A 21317-nucleotide genomic window follows, 5' to 3' on the forward strand; every position below is an offset into this window, starting at 1 on the left:
AATCATTTCGCCCACTAGTATCGCTCCACGTTCCACCCGCCGATGGTCTTCCTTTGCGGGCTTGCCGTTTTTGGGAATGCCGTTCCTGATCGCCTCCAAGCCTGCAACCTTGCACGACGTCTCCTCTACTCCATCAGGCACACGAGGCCTGTTTCTGTACGCCGCATTTTGTAGCGGATCTTAACGGCTCTCTTTTGGGAAGGTCGTGACTTGGACACACTTTAGTTACGTATTCTGACATGTTCAGCCCCAGCTGCTAATGATTTGGCAGGTAACAGACGGGGCGGAGCAAGCAAGGAACTTGGTGGATCTAGACCGTTGGATCGGCAGACTTCGAATTGCAAGGTTGCGCCTTACAAAAGGTGAATCGCAGGGACGTGATCGGGCCACCTGTTTCGGTTAGAACTTGACACTTTGCCGCCAAAGTGGCATCCGATCGTAATAAAGCTGGAATGGAGGGGCGAATGGTGACTGCATCTTTAACTAAGGAAGAAGAGGGTGGAGGCGGAACGGGATGGGCATTTCTCCATTTGCTCGAAATCTGATCTCGCGGAGAGAAGAGGAGGCGGAGTTTTGAGAACAGGATTTGAATGAAGAATGGGGCAGAAAAGCAAAAGGGCGGCGGAGGAGAGAGCGTGAGGCTTGACATCTAATTCTGCATCCAGATTCGTACTGCTTCTTTCGAACTTCAAATTTGCGTTATTGTCGATCTACGCTCTCGGGAAAATAGAGGCCTTTTTCTCTGCCTCCCCATTGGAGAGGAGGAAAAGCAGGAGCACGGCATAGTGAAAGGAGTAAAGGTTTGAATCTAGTTAGAACTTTGTTGTCTGTGCCAATCGAGAAGAGGAATAGCCTCTGGTGCGTGCCGGAGATTGATTAGTGTCCAAAATCTGTCATTTTGTGCTAATTCATGCTTCCACTTTTAAGTATCTTTAGTATTTTTGTAGATTTCCTTGTCTTTTGTGTCCTTATTGGGCCTCGATTTTTAGTGTAAAATTTCTTATTTTCTTCTTTAGTGGTTTGAGAAGATTCAAGAATGCGGGTCTCGGAGGTCTTCGGTGAGATATTTCAATCAAGATTGGCTTTTTGAGTTTTTGGTTATATGTTTTTTATCGAATCCTATCCATGCACTAGTTTGATCTCGTCTGTCATACTGTTTTGAGCTATTTAATTTCCCTTTGAGCACCAAGGTAGTAGCTCAAGGATTAACTTCATTGATGCATGAGTTCGAGTTATAGAATCTAAGAGAGACGCTCTATTAATAAAAATATTTATTCTGTTTAAATTCTACTGACGCCATTGCCCATGGTCCTTCTGCAGGTAAGGTTGACTTCTTACCTCTTTGAGGTATTTATTCTGCTATAAAAAGAGAATTCAAGTTTTTGGCTATCGACACTCAAGCTTATGTGGTATTAGAATGGATATTGTTGGATTCTTGCTGGACGATGGCATCTTGAGATCTTTTTAGCTTGTACGATTGGTCGTAGTTATGGATAATACGTGATAAATTGGTGCCATCCAAGTGCAGCAGTACAAGATGGAGGCCAATCCTAACAATGGCTCTTACCAGGAGAGTAGGAGTTCTCCATTTAGTCATCCTCGCATGGTCTCTTTCCAGTCAAGTGCAATAGATAGCTCAACAGGGATGGCTCCTGGTGACGTACCTACTTTGGCTGGAAACAGTAGCATGGTCAGCATTCTTATGACTGCTGGCATTGACATGTCAAATCATATGGATGCTGCTACTCAAGCTCAATACTCAGCGGGATCTGTTTTTCAGGAAATGGTGCCTTGGTTCAGGCATGTTTCAGGTTCACCTGCATATTGGTCTCCAGATGAAGTGCAAACATTGAACAGAGGCCTAATAAAGTATGTATGAGATCTACATATCATTACTTTTTATTAAAAATCTTTTCTTTTTGATTTTTATAGTAGTGGAGTGCCACAACGTCTTAGTTCATAGAAGAAAAAGTGTCATTGAATATTGAAAATCAGACTTGAAAAGGGAAGACTTCTGCAACATGTATTTATGGTAACTGTTAGGAACCTTGTTGCCTAGGTCACAGTTTTTCATATTTTTTCCTTGAACATTTTTCTGATCTTTTCATCTAAATCTTTCACAACAATTTTGTTCTTTCTGCTGTCTTTCACGCATTGGCATCTTTTGTTGCCTATGTACATTTTAATGTTCGCAGCTTAGCTGGTTCTGAAGCTTTTAGGATTTTCCTTTCATGCTTGCCTACTAACCTGTCTATGAATCTACCATAGTCTTCCTCCAGTCCATCAATTATTTGTTTGTGATCTATAGTTTTGCAAGTGAATCAAGGATACAAAAGTTCACCAAGATAGCTGCTATGCTACCTCGGAAGACAATAAGGGATGCTGCGTTGAGATGTCAGTGTATGATTGTAAGTTATTTTCTTGTTGTTATGGGTTGCCCCATATTTTTCAACCATAGCTTTGTGTCTATTGGCATATGGACACTTTTGTATCATTATCTTTCACTTTGGATGTTATACTTCTCTTGCATTACAATTTTCAATATATTTATTTATTTATAAATTTAAAATTTCATCTTAAAACATAATGAAATTAGTAGATAGATTCCAAGTACTTGTTTGACTTTTTGTTTTGTTTTGGAAGTTTAGATGTGAAAGCTTGTAACCCACTCTGATATACTACATAAAATAATGGTAGACACATCTACGTATTTATAGGGTGTAGGTATGCACACATCAGTTGGATCTTTTTACAGACACTACAAAGCATCTTATCATGCTCTCTACTTCATCCCCTGAAGATTTTACTGTTATGTTTCATACAATTGACCTTCTAACCACGTCTATCCCCCACCAATCTTCTATGCTTCTTTTGGTGTGGGAGGTTATGATTAAGTAAAAATACAATCTGCAATTGAGCTTAGGATGTTGAAAAGGTTTGGTTAAAATTTCCTCCACTTTAGAGATACCATGCTTTGTAAGCAGAGGTGGAACACTATGAAGGTCTTTAGGTGCGTAAGGCACGGAGCAAGTTCAAACTCCAATTAAGTTGGAAGACTTTGGGAGATTCATATATATTAATTACAAAATTTGCAAGTTTCTTGCTTATTACTTGAAGCATAAGTTTTGTAATGCACTCGGCTAAAGTGCTAGCTATCATATCTACAATTTACTATGTTTGATCTCATATTTATTCGATCTGTGTATCATCCATTTGAAGATTATATGCAAACAATGCAAAACAATATGATTGTAACCACAGGTGATAGTTTATTATGAAGATTGATTTTGGTTATGGGAGTGTGTGACTATAAGACTTTCTATCATAGCTTTTTCAATCAATTGAAATTGGATCCAATCTATAAATCAAATCTCGCCTTCATTTGTAGTATACATAACTTTGCCTCTAGGATATGCTTAAAATATCTTATGGACTTCTATATTGTCAAATACATCAACTGGAAAAAGAGGAAAATTTTCAGCTAAATTCCTAGATGCCAAAGGCACACCCACCATGGGGCTCCAATACAATGACTAATTGTGGTCTTTTCATTTTATCTTCCAAGAAAGAAGATTTATGAAAACACGTGACACTAAAGATTGCTGCTTCAAAGCTTTTGACTATGATTTCATTAAATATTCTTAAAAAGTTCATTATATAGAATGATATCTTAGGACTTTTGATTCTGGAGCCGATGCTATCTATTAAGTTGTTGCATTTTTTTTTCTGTTTTACCCTCTTTTATGGATTTCACTATACCTCTAACTGTATTGAACTATTCAATTGCTTTCTTCGTGTGAGGGGAAGCTATTCTAAATATTTTGTGCATATCTTATTTATGTATCTATCATTTTCACATGTCAATATCTAATTATTTCATGCTAAAGATGAAAGGTTGAATGAGTGATTTATTAATCCATTTTGTTTTTTTTTTACTCTTCTTAAGTTCTAAATACTTTGTCAATTGCATAATGCTTAACCCTAATAAAGAAAATGCTAGCTTGCTTAGTTGGTGATTCTGGAAGTTGTTGCCTAAATCTTTGGATTTGAATCCCAACTCCTAGAAGGAAAATACCATTTCAACAATCTTTATAATACATGTTGCATTCAACCAAGCAGATTAATGATTCATTGGCTTAGCCGATTATATTTGTATGTTTACAAAAAGTCAATCTGGCTGTAAGAAGCTAAAACATACTGATTCAGATATGACTATTCTACATGGGTATAAATTTTGGTGCCTGATATTGATTCTCTAAAAGATTTTATGGCTGAGTTTGGAATTTGACTTGGGGCATTGAGTGTTTGAGACAAGTACCAAGGGTCGTTCAAGAGTTTTGAGTGCATAGATGCCACGATTTAGCTCATGATGTGCTATACTTTTGAAAAATCATAAAATGTGTGATCATTTTTTATTTTTGCTCAATTTTATGAATTGTAAAGTTATTGAAATCTTTTCCAGAACAAGGAAAATGGAAAAAGGAGAAAGACAGAAGAATATTATGCAACAAAAAATATAAAAGATAATAAGGTAATGTCTAAGATTTTTTCTCATGGTTTGCCTTATCTGATATCTTATGAATGATGTTTTTTTGTCTGTATTTAATTGATCTTTCTTTTATCAAAAATGAACGAGGATATTCCCACTATTCTATGTATTTCTTATGGTCAAGCATGTTGATTATACCCCCATCAGTATTCAATAATAATAATTTTTTAGTGTAAATGGTGAATTATGAACAAAAAGGAAAGGTGCAAAAATGCCCATGACAACCCACCTGTTCGTGTAAGCATGATACAGTAAGGAGTTTATATACATCATCCCAAGGGGAAGGTGAAATTAATGACTGCATCGCTTGAGTGAGATACATTGTTGAGAATGTGATGATTTGTTCAAGCCAAGTAAACCAACTGTCTAAAGACAAGACCCCTGTGGGTGTGGACTTTGGAGTTCATATTTGTCTTGAGAGGAAGGTCAAGTAATTTTGGGATATTATGCTAATATGGCATGTTAAAATGTGTCTATGGGGTGCACCATATGACACTAATCTATCAGTGTACAGTTGATATTTTTGGAAAAACGGGTGATTTATGTTAGCTCACCTTAGTTATTTATTTTGTTTGATGAATTATATGATATCAGGTAAAAAAAAAAAGTAATGATTGAATGCCTATAGGAAATTTTAGATTGTTTATTAATTGAATATGTTTTGGCCTTCATTCTTTTCTCTTAATGTGTTAGGAAAAGATGATGGATTTTCCTTCCACAAATACTTATGTGGCTCCTAAGTTACTAACAATGCATCATATGAGCATCCATGATCATCTTCCATCTGAAGGTTCGCATAAAATTTCTTAAAAGTTGTTGGTTTGCACATTTTTATTAATTATTTTGGTTTGCATTTTATATTTTGACAAAATGAATTAGAATCCTTCATCTAGCAAATTTTATTAGTGTTCTCCATGAAATGTCCACATGCACACATCCTTATTACATTGTGTCTAGTATGAATGATTTCCATCTTGTGGTTCTTCCATACTTTCTTCTGTATTTGCCATCAAAAGCTATTACATATCCATTTTTTCTACCCATGGTATATTGTGAAGCTTTCTGTATTTTACTCTTGGTTTTCAATTTATATATCTTCTCAGTTACTTGTATCATCTGTATGAACACCACATTTGGTTGGCAAAGACTGCTTACTCCACAACTTCCATCCTCAGGCCTCATTTGTCAATAGCTGGCAATACCATCATATCACTGATCTATTCATATTGATACTAAAGCAATGGGACAATACCTTAGTTGGATTTGGTCATTTTGGATTGGATTGTGTAATTTGTTTATCTTTCTCTCTGCCATGGAGAGCCTAAATGTCTTCATGAAGATCTGTTAATGTATTTCTGATTGAAATATCATTCTGTGTACAGATAAAAGAAAGATTCTATCTTACTTAAAGCCAAAGTGTGCTTGTATAGGTTTTAAATCTTTCAATTGTTAGTGAAAGTGTACATCAACATGTCACTTCATCTTGTTTCTTGTCATGTTGGTTCATATATTGTCAGAATGTTTACTACTTAATTGCTTACATGATTCACTTTGGATGCAGAACTGAAGACTCTTCTGGAGAAAAATGAAAAATGTCTGAAGGAGATTGCAAGAAATCTTGAGGGAGGCATGGTTTGTTATATTTTATTCCTTTTGTTATTAGCTTTTTATTCACATGATGATTGTCGTACATCTTCTTGCTTTCCGCTTCAGTCACATTTGAAATTGTGCTTTAAGTTTCAGTTTGTATTAGCTTTGGCCTGAGATTGTTTGGTCTGTTATTCAGCATCATGAATCGTAACAAGGGTGCCCTATTGGGCACTACTTTTGCCATTATCTCTATCTTCCTCAATCGGATGATTTCACGAAACTATTCAATTTTTCAATAGAATGTCCAAACCAACCTTAAACTTTCCAAAATACAAGGTATAGCATGTTGGGTGTTGCTAGGGATTAATACATATTTGGTTTAACTTTTGCTGCACAAAAAGAAACTAAGAGAGGGAAAAAAAACTCTCTGCTTGCCAATCTTTCATCTAGGATTTCTATTTAGGTAGGTTTAAGCCCTCTATCGACTATTTCGTAACACTGAATGCTTTTCCTAAACCATTGAATGGAAAACATAAAAGGCGAATGCGAAAAAGCTGCCTTTGATAAAACTTGCGATAAATGTGTAGTAGTCCATACTTTTTCCCTTAACTAATACAAAGAATAAACTACATCATGCTCATGACACATTTCTTTCTTTTGCTAACAAATATATTACCAATTTGACATGAAGGAACACGCTGAGCTGGAGAAGAAGTTCATGTGGTTAGTGTCGTATATGAAATATGGATCTTCCTTGGCTTGCATGAAATCATGATGTTTTACTAAACAATGAGGCTCCAATTTGAGATTTTGTTAAAAACCATAGTCAGCATCTTAGTGTCTACCTGATACATCTGGATTATGAGACTAGTTTGGTTAATAACAAAAAGGTTGGAAGTTTCTGACATATCATAATATCTAACATACTGGGTGCTTTCTTTTCTATGAACAAATGGGTGTGCTGAAGCCACTTACTGCAAGAATGTTTAATGAGTATGATCACAATCAACTTTCTTATTCCTACTACATGGGAAATTCAACTTCTTATTCTCTTCTCTGGCTAGTTCAACTTTTGAGCATATTCAAGGAATATTTTAACACCTTGATCTCCTTGGCATGAAGTATCGGGATGTCTCGCTTTTCTTCCTTCATGATCCATATTTACCTTTGCCTAGAGTATATTCATTTTGTTCTACATTTTTTGCAGCATCATTATCACTTGTTTGTTCCAACTATTGGGATCGCATTAACTATATGTAAAAACTAAATTATGAGTGCACATCCTTTAACACATTCCAGTAAGATTGACAAAATCATTTCAATGTGAATGCATAGTCTATACAGGAAAGTTGAATGAAGCTAGAGAGGTTGAGGGAATTCGCCCCCTTTGAAAATAAAATATATCGAAAAGTTTAAACAGAGCTGCTTCTATTTGATTCATTGTCTAATTCCTTCATTTTTTTAGAATTTTGTTCTTTCATTATGCTATTAGTGGAGAGGCTTTAAATCTTGGAAAATATTTTTTATGTGGTTAGGGTGGTGAAGTGCAACTTTATCACCCTACAAGAGAATAGATACGATGATCGTGAGCAGATCAAATGTATTTGCCATATTTCTGATTTCAAAGTATTGATTGTAGGCCACGGAAAAAAGTAAAGATTTACCATAACTAAATAGCTAAGGATTAAAATGGCTGCCTTTAGTCATGCATGCCTGTGTAGTTTATCCATGGAGCTAATTTGCAGGCGGCAAGCTATTCACATGCTTTCTGGTCGGAGAACATGAAAACAAGGTGCCTAAACATCGTGCCATTGACATCCTGTGCCAGCATGCCATGATCCTCATGTACATGAAACGTGCTATGACTGACATTGTTATGTTGCTGTCTTGATCATCCTTGTTCAGTTTTGCCTCGCCTTTCAGCTTTCCTGGTTATCGTTATCGAACATGTTTTCTCCATATTGCAGATGCAAGATAACATAAGTTTGTTTCATTGCATGAGAAATAACATAGCCACACTGGAGAATAGGTAGTAGTATGCATTCTTTTGCTTTCTTTTATCTCCAATCTTTATACTCTGATTCTCTTTCGATCATAATTTCTGAAACATGAAACTCTTTCTCCAGAATAACAATTCTCTCTCGAGGAATGAACCAGCTTCCTGGGTCACTGAGACAGATACCTTCCATGCTGGTAACCGTAAATGATGGGCTTCTCAGCAGTCTTACACCTCTAGATGAGCATGTAAATTCTGTTTCTCTTATTGTTTCCCTAACTGAAATTACTCGATTCATCTGGGTACATCAGAACCTGAACCTTCTGATTTGATCCTTGTGTCATATAATCTATCATTTTGATTATCAAAAGATTACTCAACGATGGTAACTTAGATAAACTAGAAAGATTGATCACGAGTTTGAAATTGCTTTGTTGTCAACATCATCTATCATCTTCTTTCTTCACTCTTGGTTTTTCTGACAATGATGAAGCTTATGGTTGATACTGGATAATTTTAGATGTTTTTAAGATTCGATGCTCTTCTTGTTAAATCTGGTTGATGCGATACTACATTGATTAAGCGCAATTACACCTTGATTGTACTTGATGGATAATGTAACTTCAATAAGATCTGTTAAATCGTTTGTCTATCGATTGCCTAATGTAGGAGGTACGATAAATGTTTATATGAACTTGGATAAATGTCCCTAGATTCCATTTTTTATCGCGTACCAAATGACTATTTCTTCTGTTTAAGTTAATTGTACTACCTCACTAAGTTGTTGACATTTGATTTGCAAGTTCATGGTAGATGGTTTATCATTCAATATTTCAGTTAGCCGCCTAACACCAATTCCATTTTAGTTACTTGAAGCCGGATCCAGCATGCTTTAGACCTCCCGAGAGAGGATGATCTAATGAGCTCGTAAAAGATTCTTTAGAAAATGCTACACAGGCTCACTCAGTCTTCTACAGTTAACTTTTCCAATGAGAAGACCTGATGGAGAGCCAGAGAGGTACTGAACCAAGCTAGAGGCAACAAAAATGTCTCCTCCAGGGTTATTCTTCTATCTTTGCCTTCAAATTTCTCGGCCAAAAAATTTGTATTTATTTGTTGCATCAATGGAAGTTATATGTTTGGATGTAGGGAAATAATGGTTGATTCTCTTTTTTTCTTTGCCTTGCAATCTTTCTTAGTTTTTCTTCGACTAGTCTCATCTAGATGTCAAAATATTCTATGATCTTTTTTTTAAAATGTTTTTAGATTGAAGTAACTAGTCCGATCTAAATATCAAAATATGCTTCACAAGATTCAAACTATGGTCTAATACGAAATGTTCCTATTGCATGTCAAAGTGTTCTTATAATTTTCTTTGATCTAATAGAATTGAATGACCTCATGGCTTTTTAAAATTTCTTCTTGTTTCTATATGTTCATGGTAAGTGTCATAGGTAAAACACAATAAAAAAGCTTGTTGATCGTTTAAACTAACTTGGAACTCACTTGAGGGAAGTTGATTGAAAGGTCGAAGTGAGTTGACTAAGGTGGGATTGAAAGTCGAAATTGGTTCTATTCCAAGTTTAGCGTGAAAGTTGGTTGAAGAAGATGTGTTTGGTCGAGGTGGTTTTAGTTCAATTGGGATGGATAGGGATTAGATTGAAGTGGGTCGGATAAGATGGAAATTAGGCAATAGTTGGAAGGTGGATGTTTTACAACACCCTGAAATGAGGAAGATGTTTTTAGTAATAAGTTTGAAAATTTATGTTTTTCTTAGCCCTCGAGGTTATGATATAGGACGGACTTTTTAGGCAATTAGGATTCAAATATTACCCATGATCTATTATACCTAAGAAATTTAAAAATTTATGTTTTTTTAGCCCTCGAGGTTATAATATAGGATGGGCTTTTTAGGCAATTAGGATTCAAATCTCACCTATCATATATAATACTTAGGAAGTTTTAAAATTTTATGACATTGGACCGATCATTAAGATCTATCTGTATTTTTTAATTTACTATGAATTTTCATAAAATTGAATTGATCATCTCTAAAATTAATCCAACTGTAAGAGAAAGACAAAGAGTGTTTTCAATATTATGAAAGCAAAGAAATAAGGCTCACATGAGCATACAAGGGTTATAAAAGATTTCAAAGGGAGATATGAAAATTGATGTGAAAGGTGGATGCCTGGTCAATTTATAAAATTATTTTTTAAAAAAAATTGCTAAAAAATCAATCAATTTATATAGAATAATCAATCATTATGACAAACAATCTTCACTATAACCTTCATAAAATATTAGAACAGTAATGTTGAAGGCTGTTCAGATGGAATAAGTCTCGACATTTTCAGCAAATGACAATGTATTCAAAAGATGAACAAGAAATTTTTATTACTGTTTACTCGATGAAACAGAAACAAACAAAAAAAAAAACAAATACCAAGATTGATAGTATCTATTTTCACGAAGAGAATACACCTTTGAGATGGAACCAAATGGGCACACATAAATCCGTAATTACTTACAGCCACCTATCAAGTGCTTTTAATATACACGTACGTGAGAAGTAACATTCATTCTAATAAAAAGGTAAACCGATACACGGGCTATCTTCTCAAAGAGAGACAAGTTTCAAGTAGCAGTCTTAACCGATTCTTTTTCATCAATTTTTTCATTTACCAAACCTGCAATTCCAGTAGCATCGTTAAGCTTGTCCTCATCAACATCTTCAGGGTTCTCTTTGACTGTCGCTGAACTGCTCGTGATAGCATTCTTAGTAGTTAAACTAGTGTCGTTCTCACTTTGATAGGTGTTATCGCTATATGGTGAAGAGATAGGTGTGTCCTTTCCAGAATCAATACTCATTTCATGTTCCTCCTGATGCCTTTGCCCATTTAATCCATGGCAGTGGGGGCAGTAATAGGTAATGTAAGGAAAATCCTCTTTCTTGGCTAAACCTGCACATATTCGACCCATAAGTTATGTGAAGATGAAGAAAGCTACAATCATATCTACATTTGGACAATACAAGGTAGTACTTTAATCACTCACCATTGTGCATGTGACAGTGGGCACAAATCAGCGCATAGCACTGAGTTGGATCCTCTCCCACGAGCAAGGCTGCAATTCGAGAAAACCAACTCCCTTCGCTGAAGATTGAACCTTTAAAGTGTTCCACAACCCTAGGGTTCGGAGAGCTAATTCCCTGATTGGTAGTGGCAAATTCATTAAAGGCATCATCAATTAACTCAGATGTACTGCTCCTAGAACTGGAAGCTACTGCATGTGATGATGGCTTCCTGTTACGTAAACCGGAAGATTGCACTAGCTCAACATCATGACTTTTGCCTGAGGGATCTGAAATGTCTTCTCCTACTTGGAGTTTTAAGCCGGAATCTGCACCAAGCTTAGATGCCAAAACAGTTGCTGCAGCTGCCTTTGCAGCAGGATCGAGATCATACCTCTGGTTTAATGTTCTTCAATCAGTAAATAAATCAAAGAAGTCATACTTCTATCATACTTGAACAAACTTTAGAATTTGTCCGACAGAGGTTGAACGCAAGAAGTGAAAGTTTGGTGAAATACAGAAAGTACATGACAGGAAGGTATTGCTGATGTTTCAAATGTAAAAGCATAACCAGTACAAGATCCAGGAAGCAATATAACAACAAGAATGAGACCTGAATAAGTTGTTGTGTACTGTAATAATTTGTTTTCTCCTTGAGCTCGTCAATTGTTTCTTTCCTCTCAGCACGAAGCCTTTCAAGGGTTTTCTGGTCCTTCTTATCAACTGCAAAGAAAGGGCAATGATGATTTTCAATGGTTAAAATTAAAATATACTATTGTCAAATGCACAGTTTGGCAACATTTCTGTCATACAACAGAAGAGCATGAAAATCAAATAAGTAAATCATCAATTGGGTTGAATAAGATATGATATCCTAAGCTTCTCATACCATGAGATCAACCACCAAGTTTGGTAGTAGAACATCATTTTGAGAAAAGTCAGACAAACAATAAGAAAATGAGATAACCAAATTGAAGAGCGATAAACTAGACTAATATTTAAATATTTATGAAGCTAAGCCCAACTATCAATAACAACCCAACCAAACTACAAAAGTAATACTACTAATGAAGTTATAAGAGATTCAACACCAAATCAAATTGAAACTCCACAGAAATATTGATGAAGCAGAGGATAACTATTTCGCACAAAGGAAAAGAACCTCATAGATTAATCAAATTGAAATTTTATTGGCTGAAAGATCAAAAATGCATGAAGAGATACAATTTGAATAGATTAAGGAAAACAAATTTCATGAGACCCTCCCTCATAATACAACTTTAACAAGACAAAACTTCGCAGAGGAGAACGCAAGGTGGATTCTATTAGAGACTATGAAGAGATAAAAAGCCATTGGAAGGTGTAGGAAGAGGAGCCTAAGCTAGAAATTATAGAGATTGAGGAAGCAGCCCTCATAGTCAATGCAAATCTAGGATAAGATGTAGAACAAGCATTGAATGAAATTTGGGTGATATAGAAGGTAGTTAGAGTGGTGCAAAGCAGCTTCTACATTAGGCAAAAGCACCATCTTTAGGTGACACGCTTGTAGAGGAGTGTCACGAGAGGGACTAACTTGGGAACTCTTTTAAAGCAAGATGAATATCTATTTAGGAGAACTAAATTGGGAGGTTAAGCAGTCTAACAAAAAGGATGAAATTGAAGATATTTTACCCTTTAAAAGCCATCAAGGAAGTTGCATGTTGAGTTGTCATCATGAGCACGACGTGACAAGAATATGAGAGAAGAAGAAGAATGAGGAAAGAGAGAAGAGAAGGTGGATGAGGGGAGATCGTGACCTAAAAATTCTACCATTTTAAGCATCAGGAAAAGAATAATTCTATTTTTATTGTTGTAAATGGATAATTATATGTATATATACCACTCAATAATAAAAGACTCAAACCTAAACTAGCATTGTGGGATAAACCACAACTTATACCTGATTGCTCTAATCCATTTAACAAAAGCAATCAAGCCATTTTCTTAGAAATGATAACATATAAAAAGAGTTCAACAACCATTGTTGATAATTGATAAACTAGGGTCTTCCAAAACATTGCATAGACAATGCGACATTTTGAGTCACTTGGAAAGAAAATGTTGCATCATATTCTAATACACAAACAAAGTAGCTTGTTTATTTCTTTGCCCTAATCAATTACATCATACATAGATAAAAAGATTCAAATGTTTATATGCTGAAAACAGTAAACCTGTGACACATTAGGGGAACATGAGTTGTTATCAAGATTAGATTTGAGATCAAATGAAATCACCAATAAATTTGACTACCATCTCTTTTTATGGTCTAAGTGGCTGGCTAGATTTATATATTTCAAATAAATAGCACATTGATAGTTTTTTTTTTATGATAACCAGTAGGAATTATTGTGTTCTCTTTGTGCAATTAATACACTCACTTATGTGCATGACTTGCATGAAATGTGGAAAAGGTCAACAAGTTTAGACAATGCAAACAAAGTTTCTTTTGCAGAATAGACTGTAAAAACAATTAAAGCTGAAAGATAAGATGCAAAATAGACTAATGTTGGGTGAAGAGTTTAAGATACTTACACAATCTTGTGAGTCTCAGAAGTGAGGAGTAGACAACAGTTGACAAGACAGGTATTATAAACATAGGCAACACACGCATAGCTCTGATCTTCCAATCCAAATCTTCTGATCTTGTACTAGCTATAGCATAGCTCACAGCTACAACCTGGGAAGTGGAAAGGTTCGACCAAATTTTACTACGTTAAAACATGGTTCATGCAACATATTATGATCTATTATTAGCAATCTGCTAAATACATTCAATTAAAGCAAGTAATTATAATATTCAAAACATCAGACGAATTGGACTTTTGCAGCTCATGAAATACCACATACTGACTTCATTTATTTATCTTGTGGATTAGTCAACTTGGAAACTTAGATGCTAGTTTGGAAGAACTGTTTCTACTGTTAATCAGGATAGCGGCATGCTAACATGGATGAGAAGCAGTACTGCTATATCTGCAATTGAAAAATATATTGAGAAAAATAATAGAAGGGGCACCTTACTACATCAAGAACCAATGCTGTGAAAATTTCATATTTCCTCTAAAAACGCAGTATTATTATCAACGAGATTTCCCCAAGAAGAATTCGTATAAAGTTACAGTAAACATAATGTTTTGGATAGGTAATTTTTTTCCCATTAATCATTGCTAGCCAAAGTAATCGAGCATTCCTTTGATGTCTTATTTGTGGACGTTTACGAATTTGTTAAATCAGCATTCCATTTCCACGCTCTTTCATACACTAGATCTTCCACCTCGGTATCCGACTCGTTGACAAGAAAAGTCGATCCACATAGAAAAAGATTCCCATCTACGGATGTCAAATCAAATTCTGTTTCTGAAGGAATCACAAAAGCGAAGATCAGACAGAAACCCCACCTCGATAATCACTGAGAGGAGGATGACATTCCTGGCGATCTTCCGCGACGACTGCGCCCTTCTCTTTAACCGGGCGTGGATCGATGCCTCCTCCTTCGATATGTGCTCCAGCTTCTTCTGGATGTCATCGTCAGCTGCAAAGATCCCTCTCAAGAGCCGGGAGACGAAGCCCCTGCGCTGCTGCCGCTTTGGCGTCAGCACGGCGTCGGTATCACCGACGGGGGAGGAAGCGGTTTCCTCCGCCATCTACGAGATCTGGTACTCGGTCGAATTGGACGGGAAGGGGTCGGAGAAGAGAGGAAGAGAAGGATCCAAGGGAAAGTCGGAATGGAACGGCGAGGACGACGACCCCGTTGTGCACCTGTCCACTTTAATAAATCTATCTCTACTTCAATAAATCTACCTTATATTAACCTTTAATAACTCTATCTCTACTTCAAAAAAAATAAAATTACACCACCTTAACAGCTCCACACGATTGACCCCACGACCATTTGTGAAGAAGTAAATCGAAAAACTACAGTTGATCACGACGGAGGAGGATATTACTCGAAATTCAAATCATTATCCTCTTCTGCAAGTCTGTTCCATCCTAACCAACTCAGCTATGCTCCGAAGAGCAAAAAAACTGTATTGGATAAACTTTTTTATCGTACCACCGACCCTATATCAGAAAACCCCCTAATGCCTACTGCCGAAACAACATCTCAACCAATAAATACATGTTGCTAAGATGACTCAATCGAAAGAGCACCTCAACCAATAAATACATGTTGCTAAGAAGACTCGAATCCGAAACCTCAGACAACATACGTCTCTATGCTTACCACTTACTTCACCCATATTAATCAACTCAATCATACTCCGAACACTATCATTTTCTACACATACACATAACAAAAGTCAATTTAATCACCAAATGAAATTGTTGGATGAGCTTTTATATAAGAATTCAATTCAATTTTGTACTCCCGATTCAATCTAAAAAAAAAATTATCAATATAAATCGAAAAAAATACTGACGATGAGTCATCTAAACGATTAACATTCTTAAATATATCATCCTACTACTGAAAAAATCCCAATAATACATCTCAATTATGACTCCAACTTTTAAGTGTTTGATTAACCATCGAAAGATCTTGACGAGCTGTCCGGCATCATCTGGAAGTTGTTAGAGCTTATACATTTACGAATGACTCGACTGGTAAATGAACTTATTTTAAAGCATCATTGGTAACTGCACTCGGTGTACATAAAAGTCAAAGTCATCTGATCATCGATATAAATAATGAGAAATCTTCATCATAGAAGAGTTGATCATGTACATCTGTGGAACACACCAAACCGAAATACATGGTGAAACCAAACAAATCCCAACGATTTGGCATTGCTTACACGTATCTTCTCCGGCCATTGGAAAACGCATAGTAAAATCAAGCAACATACGGAAAACCATGGAAACAAAGGAAGAAGCTCCACAGAGAAACAGTTTGTCCCAAGTCAGGAGAAGAATTGTTCCAAACTAGTAGAAGTGAATACATTTGGTGCTATTTGTCCTGATTCCATTTGAGAAATATATAGTTGGAATCTGATGAATCGCTGTTGGCAACAGGTACACTATCTCAGTCACGTTTTCGATAAATAAATAAATGAATGAATGAATCCGGACGAGAATATAAAAACTAACTAAAGCAAAGAGCTTACTGAAAGCTGAGAGATTATATCGAGGTTTGAATCGATATGCCAATCTGCCTCCAGTTGGCGCACAAATGAGATTCGCCCAGTTTCAGTGCTACAGAATAGTACCTGGGGAAAACTCAATGCAATAAAATTTCACAATGTTCAACTATCAACAGTTGTTTATGGTATAAAAAAATAAAAAATCTAGTAATTTCCACTTCTGCTAATAGAGATCATGATTGTTCAAAGGTTTCTGGCATCAATATATTTCATCATAGTTAACTGCTGAGGGGATGCATGTTGCAGCATAAAACAACGTTATCTTCATGTTTCAAGTACCGCTATCATTCAAACATTATATTCAATGTGCCTGGAATGAGTTAACTCCAACAATTTGAATAATCAAAAGAATGATTTTGTTTGTTATACGAACTAACATTCATTAAAATAACTAGCTTTCCGTCAGATAAGTTTAAAGGTACAAGGAATTCCACTTCCTCTAACATTTGGCCAACGAGCATAACTTCTCATATTCAATCTTCCCATTAGAAGTCCAACTAGAGTGCTTTCTCAAACTAGTATTGAAGACAGAATTTGGTATGTTCATATTCTTCGACCTTTCAATGGTTTAATAACAAACTGACATTGTTCAACCTGAATGCTCTCGAAATAATTGAAAGATTAAGAGAGAAACTTGTATCGCATGACAAATGGCATGAAATGTTTCACTTGTTCTTCTAACTCACAAACATACAATTACCAACTGCAAGTTCTTCTGCAATCTATCTTCTATTGTGTATGATGGAAAGGAAAAAAAGGGAAAATCAAGGATCTGAGAGGAGATATGAAAACAGATTATTAACAAAAATAATTTGTACCTTGTCCTTGATCAAACCACCAGATTGGAAAATTCCAGAATTCTCAAGTGCAGAAAGAACTCTTTCCTGCAATAAAAAACAGTCACAGATACAACAAAAGCACATGAATTAACCAGAAACTGTGAAATTGATTTCCAAGAAAAAAATATGCAGTGTTGCACAATCCCACTGCAATCTTGTACAAAACAACAAATCAGCTCAGTTACATATTTAAATAAAAAAGTAAAAGCAAGTTTATCTACCAAACATTTGTAGCACTCATGAAAATATATTTTTACATGTCATTCAATTGAGATCAGAATAATATAATCTACAAAAACTAGAAGAGATGTCCGGATGAGAAAAGGAAGATATGATAACAGACTCACACTATAAAAGAGACACTTTTGTAAGAGTTTACCTTGTTTAATGGAAAATTGTGATCATAAATAAAGAAGCATTTTATCATATCAAATTGAAATTTCACCCAGTCAAACAGCAAGAAATAAAATCACCATAACCACAGAATTCATTGAGTAGTAATATGATTTAACAAAATACACGACAAAAAGTGTGAGCTTAGTTTCATTTTATGAACAGCCTTAAAATAATAGATTAAACAAGCTGTTACCTCACTCTCATCATCAAGGACAGTTTCCATCAAATACAGGTCACAAAGTTTAGAAATTTCCTTGACCACTTCAAGCACAGGGAGCCTAACGGTAGCATGTTTCTACAAGATTTGTGTCCATTGGGTTCCTCAATAAATTTAGGTCAGAAAGAAGATCACCAAAGCACATTCAAATCATTAACCTGAAGCTCTTCAGGGGTTTTCTCCCTGAGGATTACTCCCAGAAGCTGGCAAGTAATCTGTCGAGGACCAAAGAAAAGGAATTAGATAACAAAACAATCAAATTTATAAACAAAGGATCATTCCAAAATGTCAATAGGCAAAGCCAGGAATGTCTTAATCAGTAATACAAATTGTTCATGCCACCCATCTATATCAAAGAGAAACAGAAAATAACCAAGTTAACTTGATGGAAATGCTCGTAAGATTACTTATTTAAGTAAGCTAAGTAGGACATGAGTAATTACAGTTTTCGACATGCTGGTTCTGGATCCAAGTGATTGAGAAAATAGGAGGTGCAAGCAACGGCTGACCTCTCCAGATGAGTAAGTTCATATTGATCCTCAATTGCTTACTGGGAGATGTGCAATCAATGTTAATGGTATTGTAGCGCATTAAAAACCTAATAGCCTGAAGGAAAACACCTGTTGGATACTAGTCTAAACAGGATATTGTATGATCAAACATGACCCTAAGTAAATGCGACAACCTTAGGAGCAACAAAATTTTGCATCGTCTGCAAATCACTGTGCATATTGGTAATAATCATAAAACCCAATCTATCGACACTCAGTATGTAAAATCTTGGGTCTTGGGAAGCCTAAGTTACATCCACCTAGATTGTTTACTTGATTGCACATTTTGGCCTAGATCGCTTGTAGATAGAAATCAAGCATAAGATGAATACAGCCACAGCAGCAAAGTGATTCTGAAGTAAACGAAGCTCCTATCTTCTGAAACTCACCTAGCATACTGGTAATAATCAGAAAGCCTGGTCTATAAGCACTCAGTATGTAAAGCCTCAGGATGCCTAAGTTAGATCCACCTAAACTGTATGTTTATTTACACATTAGAGCCTAGATTACTTGTAGACTGAAATCAAGCATACAGATGAACACGACCGTAAAAGAAAAGTGATTCTGAAGTAAACAAAAAAATGTAGAACGATTTCATCTGTTCTGATTCCATACCCTTCGGTAGCCACCAAGTCTCTTCCTCACGATCTGTCCGAGAGTTAACTACGATAGTTCAAAATGAAGAAGAAAAATTAGAGACCGTCATCGAAGATTCCAAAACCCAAAGCCAAAGGAGAATTCAACCTCAACAGCAGACGCAACAGTTTCAACCGCATTCGCGTCCTTCAACGGCCCAACATACAAGTCTCCTTCCGAGGCCGGAGAATCATCCCCAGCCACGGCTTGACTCGTCGAAGGAGAACCCCTATGTTTGCGACGGCCACCAACCCGTCGTCCAGGTGACGGCCTCAGGAGCTTCCAGGCGAAAATGCAAGCGATGGCTAAGCCAGCAACGGCTCCAAGAGAACCGACGCTCTAGAAGATCAAATCGGAGACTGATCGAGGTGGGAATCTTTCGGGGTTAGGTTCAAAAGGACACGATTTACCTTGTGGTGGACGGCGAGGGCGAGGACGCCGGCGATTTTGCGATGGAGGAGGCGCGAGAGGCGGCGCACGAGGCCGCCGACGTTGTCCGCCACGCGATCCGACATGGTAAGAGGAGGCTCGCCGACGTCGAAGGGCGAGGCGATTCTTCCGCTTGGATTCGCCGACGATTAGGGCGAGGAGCGGGGAAGGGGAAAGGCCACGACTGTAGACTGTGCCAGTCGAACCAGTTAACCGACGCCCGCTCCATGATGAGTTGGCCATCAACAGAACTCGTGACCTTAATTTTTCATAAATACCACGTAATAATGTCAAAGTCAGGATTCGAACCCTTGTCCTCTTCTGCAAGTCTGCTGCGTTATAACCAACTCACCTATGCCATCAAAAACTCAAATTTAATATCAAAATTACATCATTTCTTTCTAACTTATATCCCAAAATACATCATCAAATTTGATGACACTACGGTGCATCGCCAAATTTGATGATGTTGTTTATCTTTTTTTTTTTGTTATTATATTATATAATGAAATATAAATATAAAATATAAATATAAAATAATATATATTATTATATTTAAAAATAAATACAATATATATTATTAAATATCATAACTAAAAATAAATTTATAATTATTAATTTTTTATTCATTATTTATAGTAATATTAATTATTTATTATAAATATCAATTAAATGTATATAACAACATATTTTAATTTTGTTATGCATATTTACAAAGATTAATTGATCATATTGCTATGCGAAATACATTAATTGATCATATATGGAAACAGTATAGTAATTATGAATGTTAAATTTTCATAATATTATATTTTTAATTAAGTATCATTGTTTGTTTTATATTAGTAATATATTTTATTCTAATTATGTGTGATTTTATAAAATTTTTAAAATATATTTATGTCCGAATAATTATGTAATAAATATTAAAAATAAAAGTCATAATAATTATAAATATGAAAAATTAACTTATTAAATATAAATGAAATATTATTTTTAAATATAATAATTATCATAAATTAATTATTAAATTAAAATGTATGTTGATAATTAAATAATGAATAAATGAATAAGAATAAATAGAATATTCTAAGGAATATTCTTTTTTGGTGTGAAAGGGTGTGAGTGGGTTTGAGCTGAAATAGTATTTGGTATTGAAATTACACCATTTTAGTGTAAAAATGATATTAAATTTGGTGATGTGAGTTGGAGATGGTCTAATTTGTATATGGCAAAAATTTAAAAAAAACACTTATTTTCAAACACTCATTATTCTATTTTTTATTTTAAAATTATTACAATCATACTAATATAAAGTACTTCAATTTTATTAAAATTATTATATATAATTAATATTATATCAAAACGCTTTTGTATAAAATTATTATTGTTCTAAAAAAACAAAATTAATGATACCCAATTATTCTAAAAATCTCTTTATTCTAATACTTTTGTAATAACTATAATGTAACTATTATTATATATAAAGGTAATCAACTTAATCAAGTCAAAATTATTACATAAATAATATATAAAAAATTATCATTAAAATTACTTAAACATTATCAAAAATCACTAAGTTTAAATAATTTAATAGGTTGATAAAAAATTATTTGATAAAATAATGCTTTGTATATAATAATTTTGATTAAATTTTAATAGTTTTATTTTATATGGAATCAATCATGATTAATTGAAATAAAGAAATTTTCATAATGAAAATATATATTAAAGTATTATTTAAATATATTTTTAGAAAAATATCCTTTTTAATGATAACAATAAAAAAAGGATTTCAAATAAGCGTTAGGGCGAAACAACCATATAACGAGGGCTTAATTCTTTCACGGGATATATC

The 21317-nt window shown here is 35.1% G+C and overlaps 3 protein-coding genes across 3 annotated transcripts; 1 reads left to right on the top strand and 2 right to left on the bottom strand.

Annotated features, from left to right (window-relative positions):
- Window positions 1-1326: 1326 nt before the first annotated feature.
- Window positions 1327-8467, top strand: LOC141823348 (uncharacterized). The gene is made up of 8 exons (XM_074710623.1): window positions 1327-1690; window positions 1781-1869; window positions 2309-2408; window positions 4463-4531; window positions 5243-5339; window positions 6111-6181; window positions 8107-8168; window positions 8266-8467. The coding sequence occupies exons 1-8, from the start codon at window positions 1538-1540 to the stop codon at window positions 8465-8467; spliced, it is 843 nt and encodes a 280-aa protein (XP_074566724.1). The 5' UTR covers window positions 1327-1537.
- Window positions 8468-10627: 2160 nt separating this feature from the next.
- Window positions 10628-14998, bottom strand: LOC141831863 (uncharacterized protein At2g24330-like). The gene is made up of 5 exons (XM_074719279.1): window positions 14649-14998; window positions 13783-13927; window positions 11822-11931; window positions 11193-11604; window positions 10628-11098 (listed from the first exon to the last, which is right to left on the bottom strand). Exons 1-5 carry the CDS (start codon window positions 14892-14894, stop codon window positions 10773-10775), a joined length of 1239 nt encoding a protein of 412 aa, XP_074575380.1. The 5' UTR covers window positions 14895-14998; the 3' UTR covers window positions 10628-10772.
- Window positions 14999-15900: 902 nt separating this feature from the next.
- On the bottom strand, window positions 15901-19643 carry LOC141831872 (peroxisome biogenesis protein 22-like). Its single transcript, XM_074719290.1, has 8 exons — window positions 19441-19643; window positions 19139-19369; window positions 19010-19057; window positions 18002-18058; window positions 17820-17921; window positions 17210-17275; window positions 16356-16457; window positions 15901-16250 (listed from the first exon to the last, which is right to left on the bottom strand). Exons 1-8 carry the CDS (start codon window positions 19543-19545, stop codon window positions 16152-16154), a joined length of 810 nt encoding a protein of 269 aa, XP_074575391.1. The 5' UTR covers window positions 19546-19643; the 3' UTR covers window positions 15901-16151.
- Between the last annotated feature and the right edge of the window lie 1674 nt (window positions 19644-21317).

The sequence above is a fragment of the Curcuma longa genome, chromosome 1, assembly GCF_044706935.1.
Source record: "Curcuma longa cultivar G26 ecotype Majalengka, Jawa Barat chromosome 1, ITB_CL_G26_1.1, whole genome shotgun sequence".
NCBI classification, from domain to species: domain Eukaryota; kingdom Viridiplantae; phylum Streptophyta; class Magnoliopsida; order Zingiberales; family Zingiberaceae; genus Curcuma; species Curcuma longa.

What these genes read in the sequence shown, in the direction of transcription:
- LOC141831872 (XM_074719290.1), bottom strand. Translation starts at nt 19,545, where the DNA reads ATGTCGGATCGCGTGGCGGACAACGTCGGCGGCCTCGTGCGCCGCCTC. An exon ending in GACTTGGTGGCTACCGAAGG is followed by an intron (nt 18,059 to 19,009) that starts GTATGGAATCAG and finishes GGTCCTCGACAG; the next exon opens with ATTACTTGCCAGCTTCTGGG. An exon ending in ATATAATCTCTCAGCTTTCA is followed by an intron (nt 16,251 to 16,355) that starts GTAAGCTCTTTG and finishes TGTTGCCAACAG; the next exon opens with CGATTCATCAGATTCCAACT.
- LOC141831863 (XM_074719279.1), bottom strand. Translation starts at nt 14,894, where the DNA reads ATGGCGGAGGAAACCGCTTCCTCCCCCGTCGGTGATACCGACGCCGTG. An exon ending in TCTGAGACTCACAAGATTGT is followed by an intron (nt 11,932 to 13,782) that starts GTAAGTATCTTA and finishes CTTTCTTTGCAG; the next exon opens with TTGATAAGAAGGACCAGAAA. An exon ending in CCACTGTCACATGCACAATG is followed by an intron (nt 11,099 to 11,192) that starts GTGAGTGATTAA and finishes GAATATGTGCAG; the next exon opens with GTTTAGCCAAGAAAGAGGAT.
- LOC141823348 (XM_074710623.1), top strand. Translation starts at nt 1,538, where the DNA reads ATGGAGGCCAATCCTAACAATGGCTCTTACCAGGAGAGTAGGAGTTCT. An exon ending in TTGAACAGAGGCCTAATAAA is followed by an intron (nt 1,870 to 2,308) that starts GTATGTATGAGA and finishes TGTGATCTATAG; the next exon opens with TTTTGCAAGTGAATCAAGGA. An exon ending in TGATCATCTTCCATCTGAAG is followed by an intron (nt 5,340 to 6,110) that starts GTTCGCATAAAA and finishes CTTTGGATGCAG; the next exon opens with AACTGAAGACTCTTCTGGAG.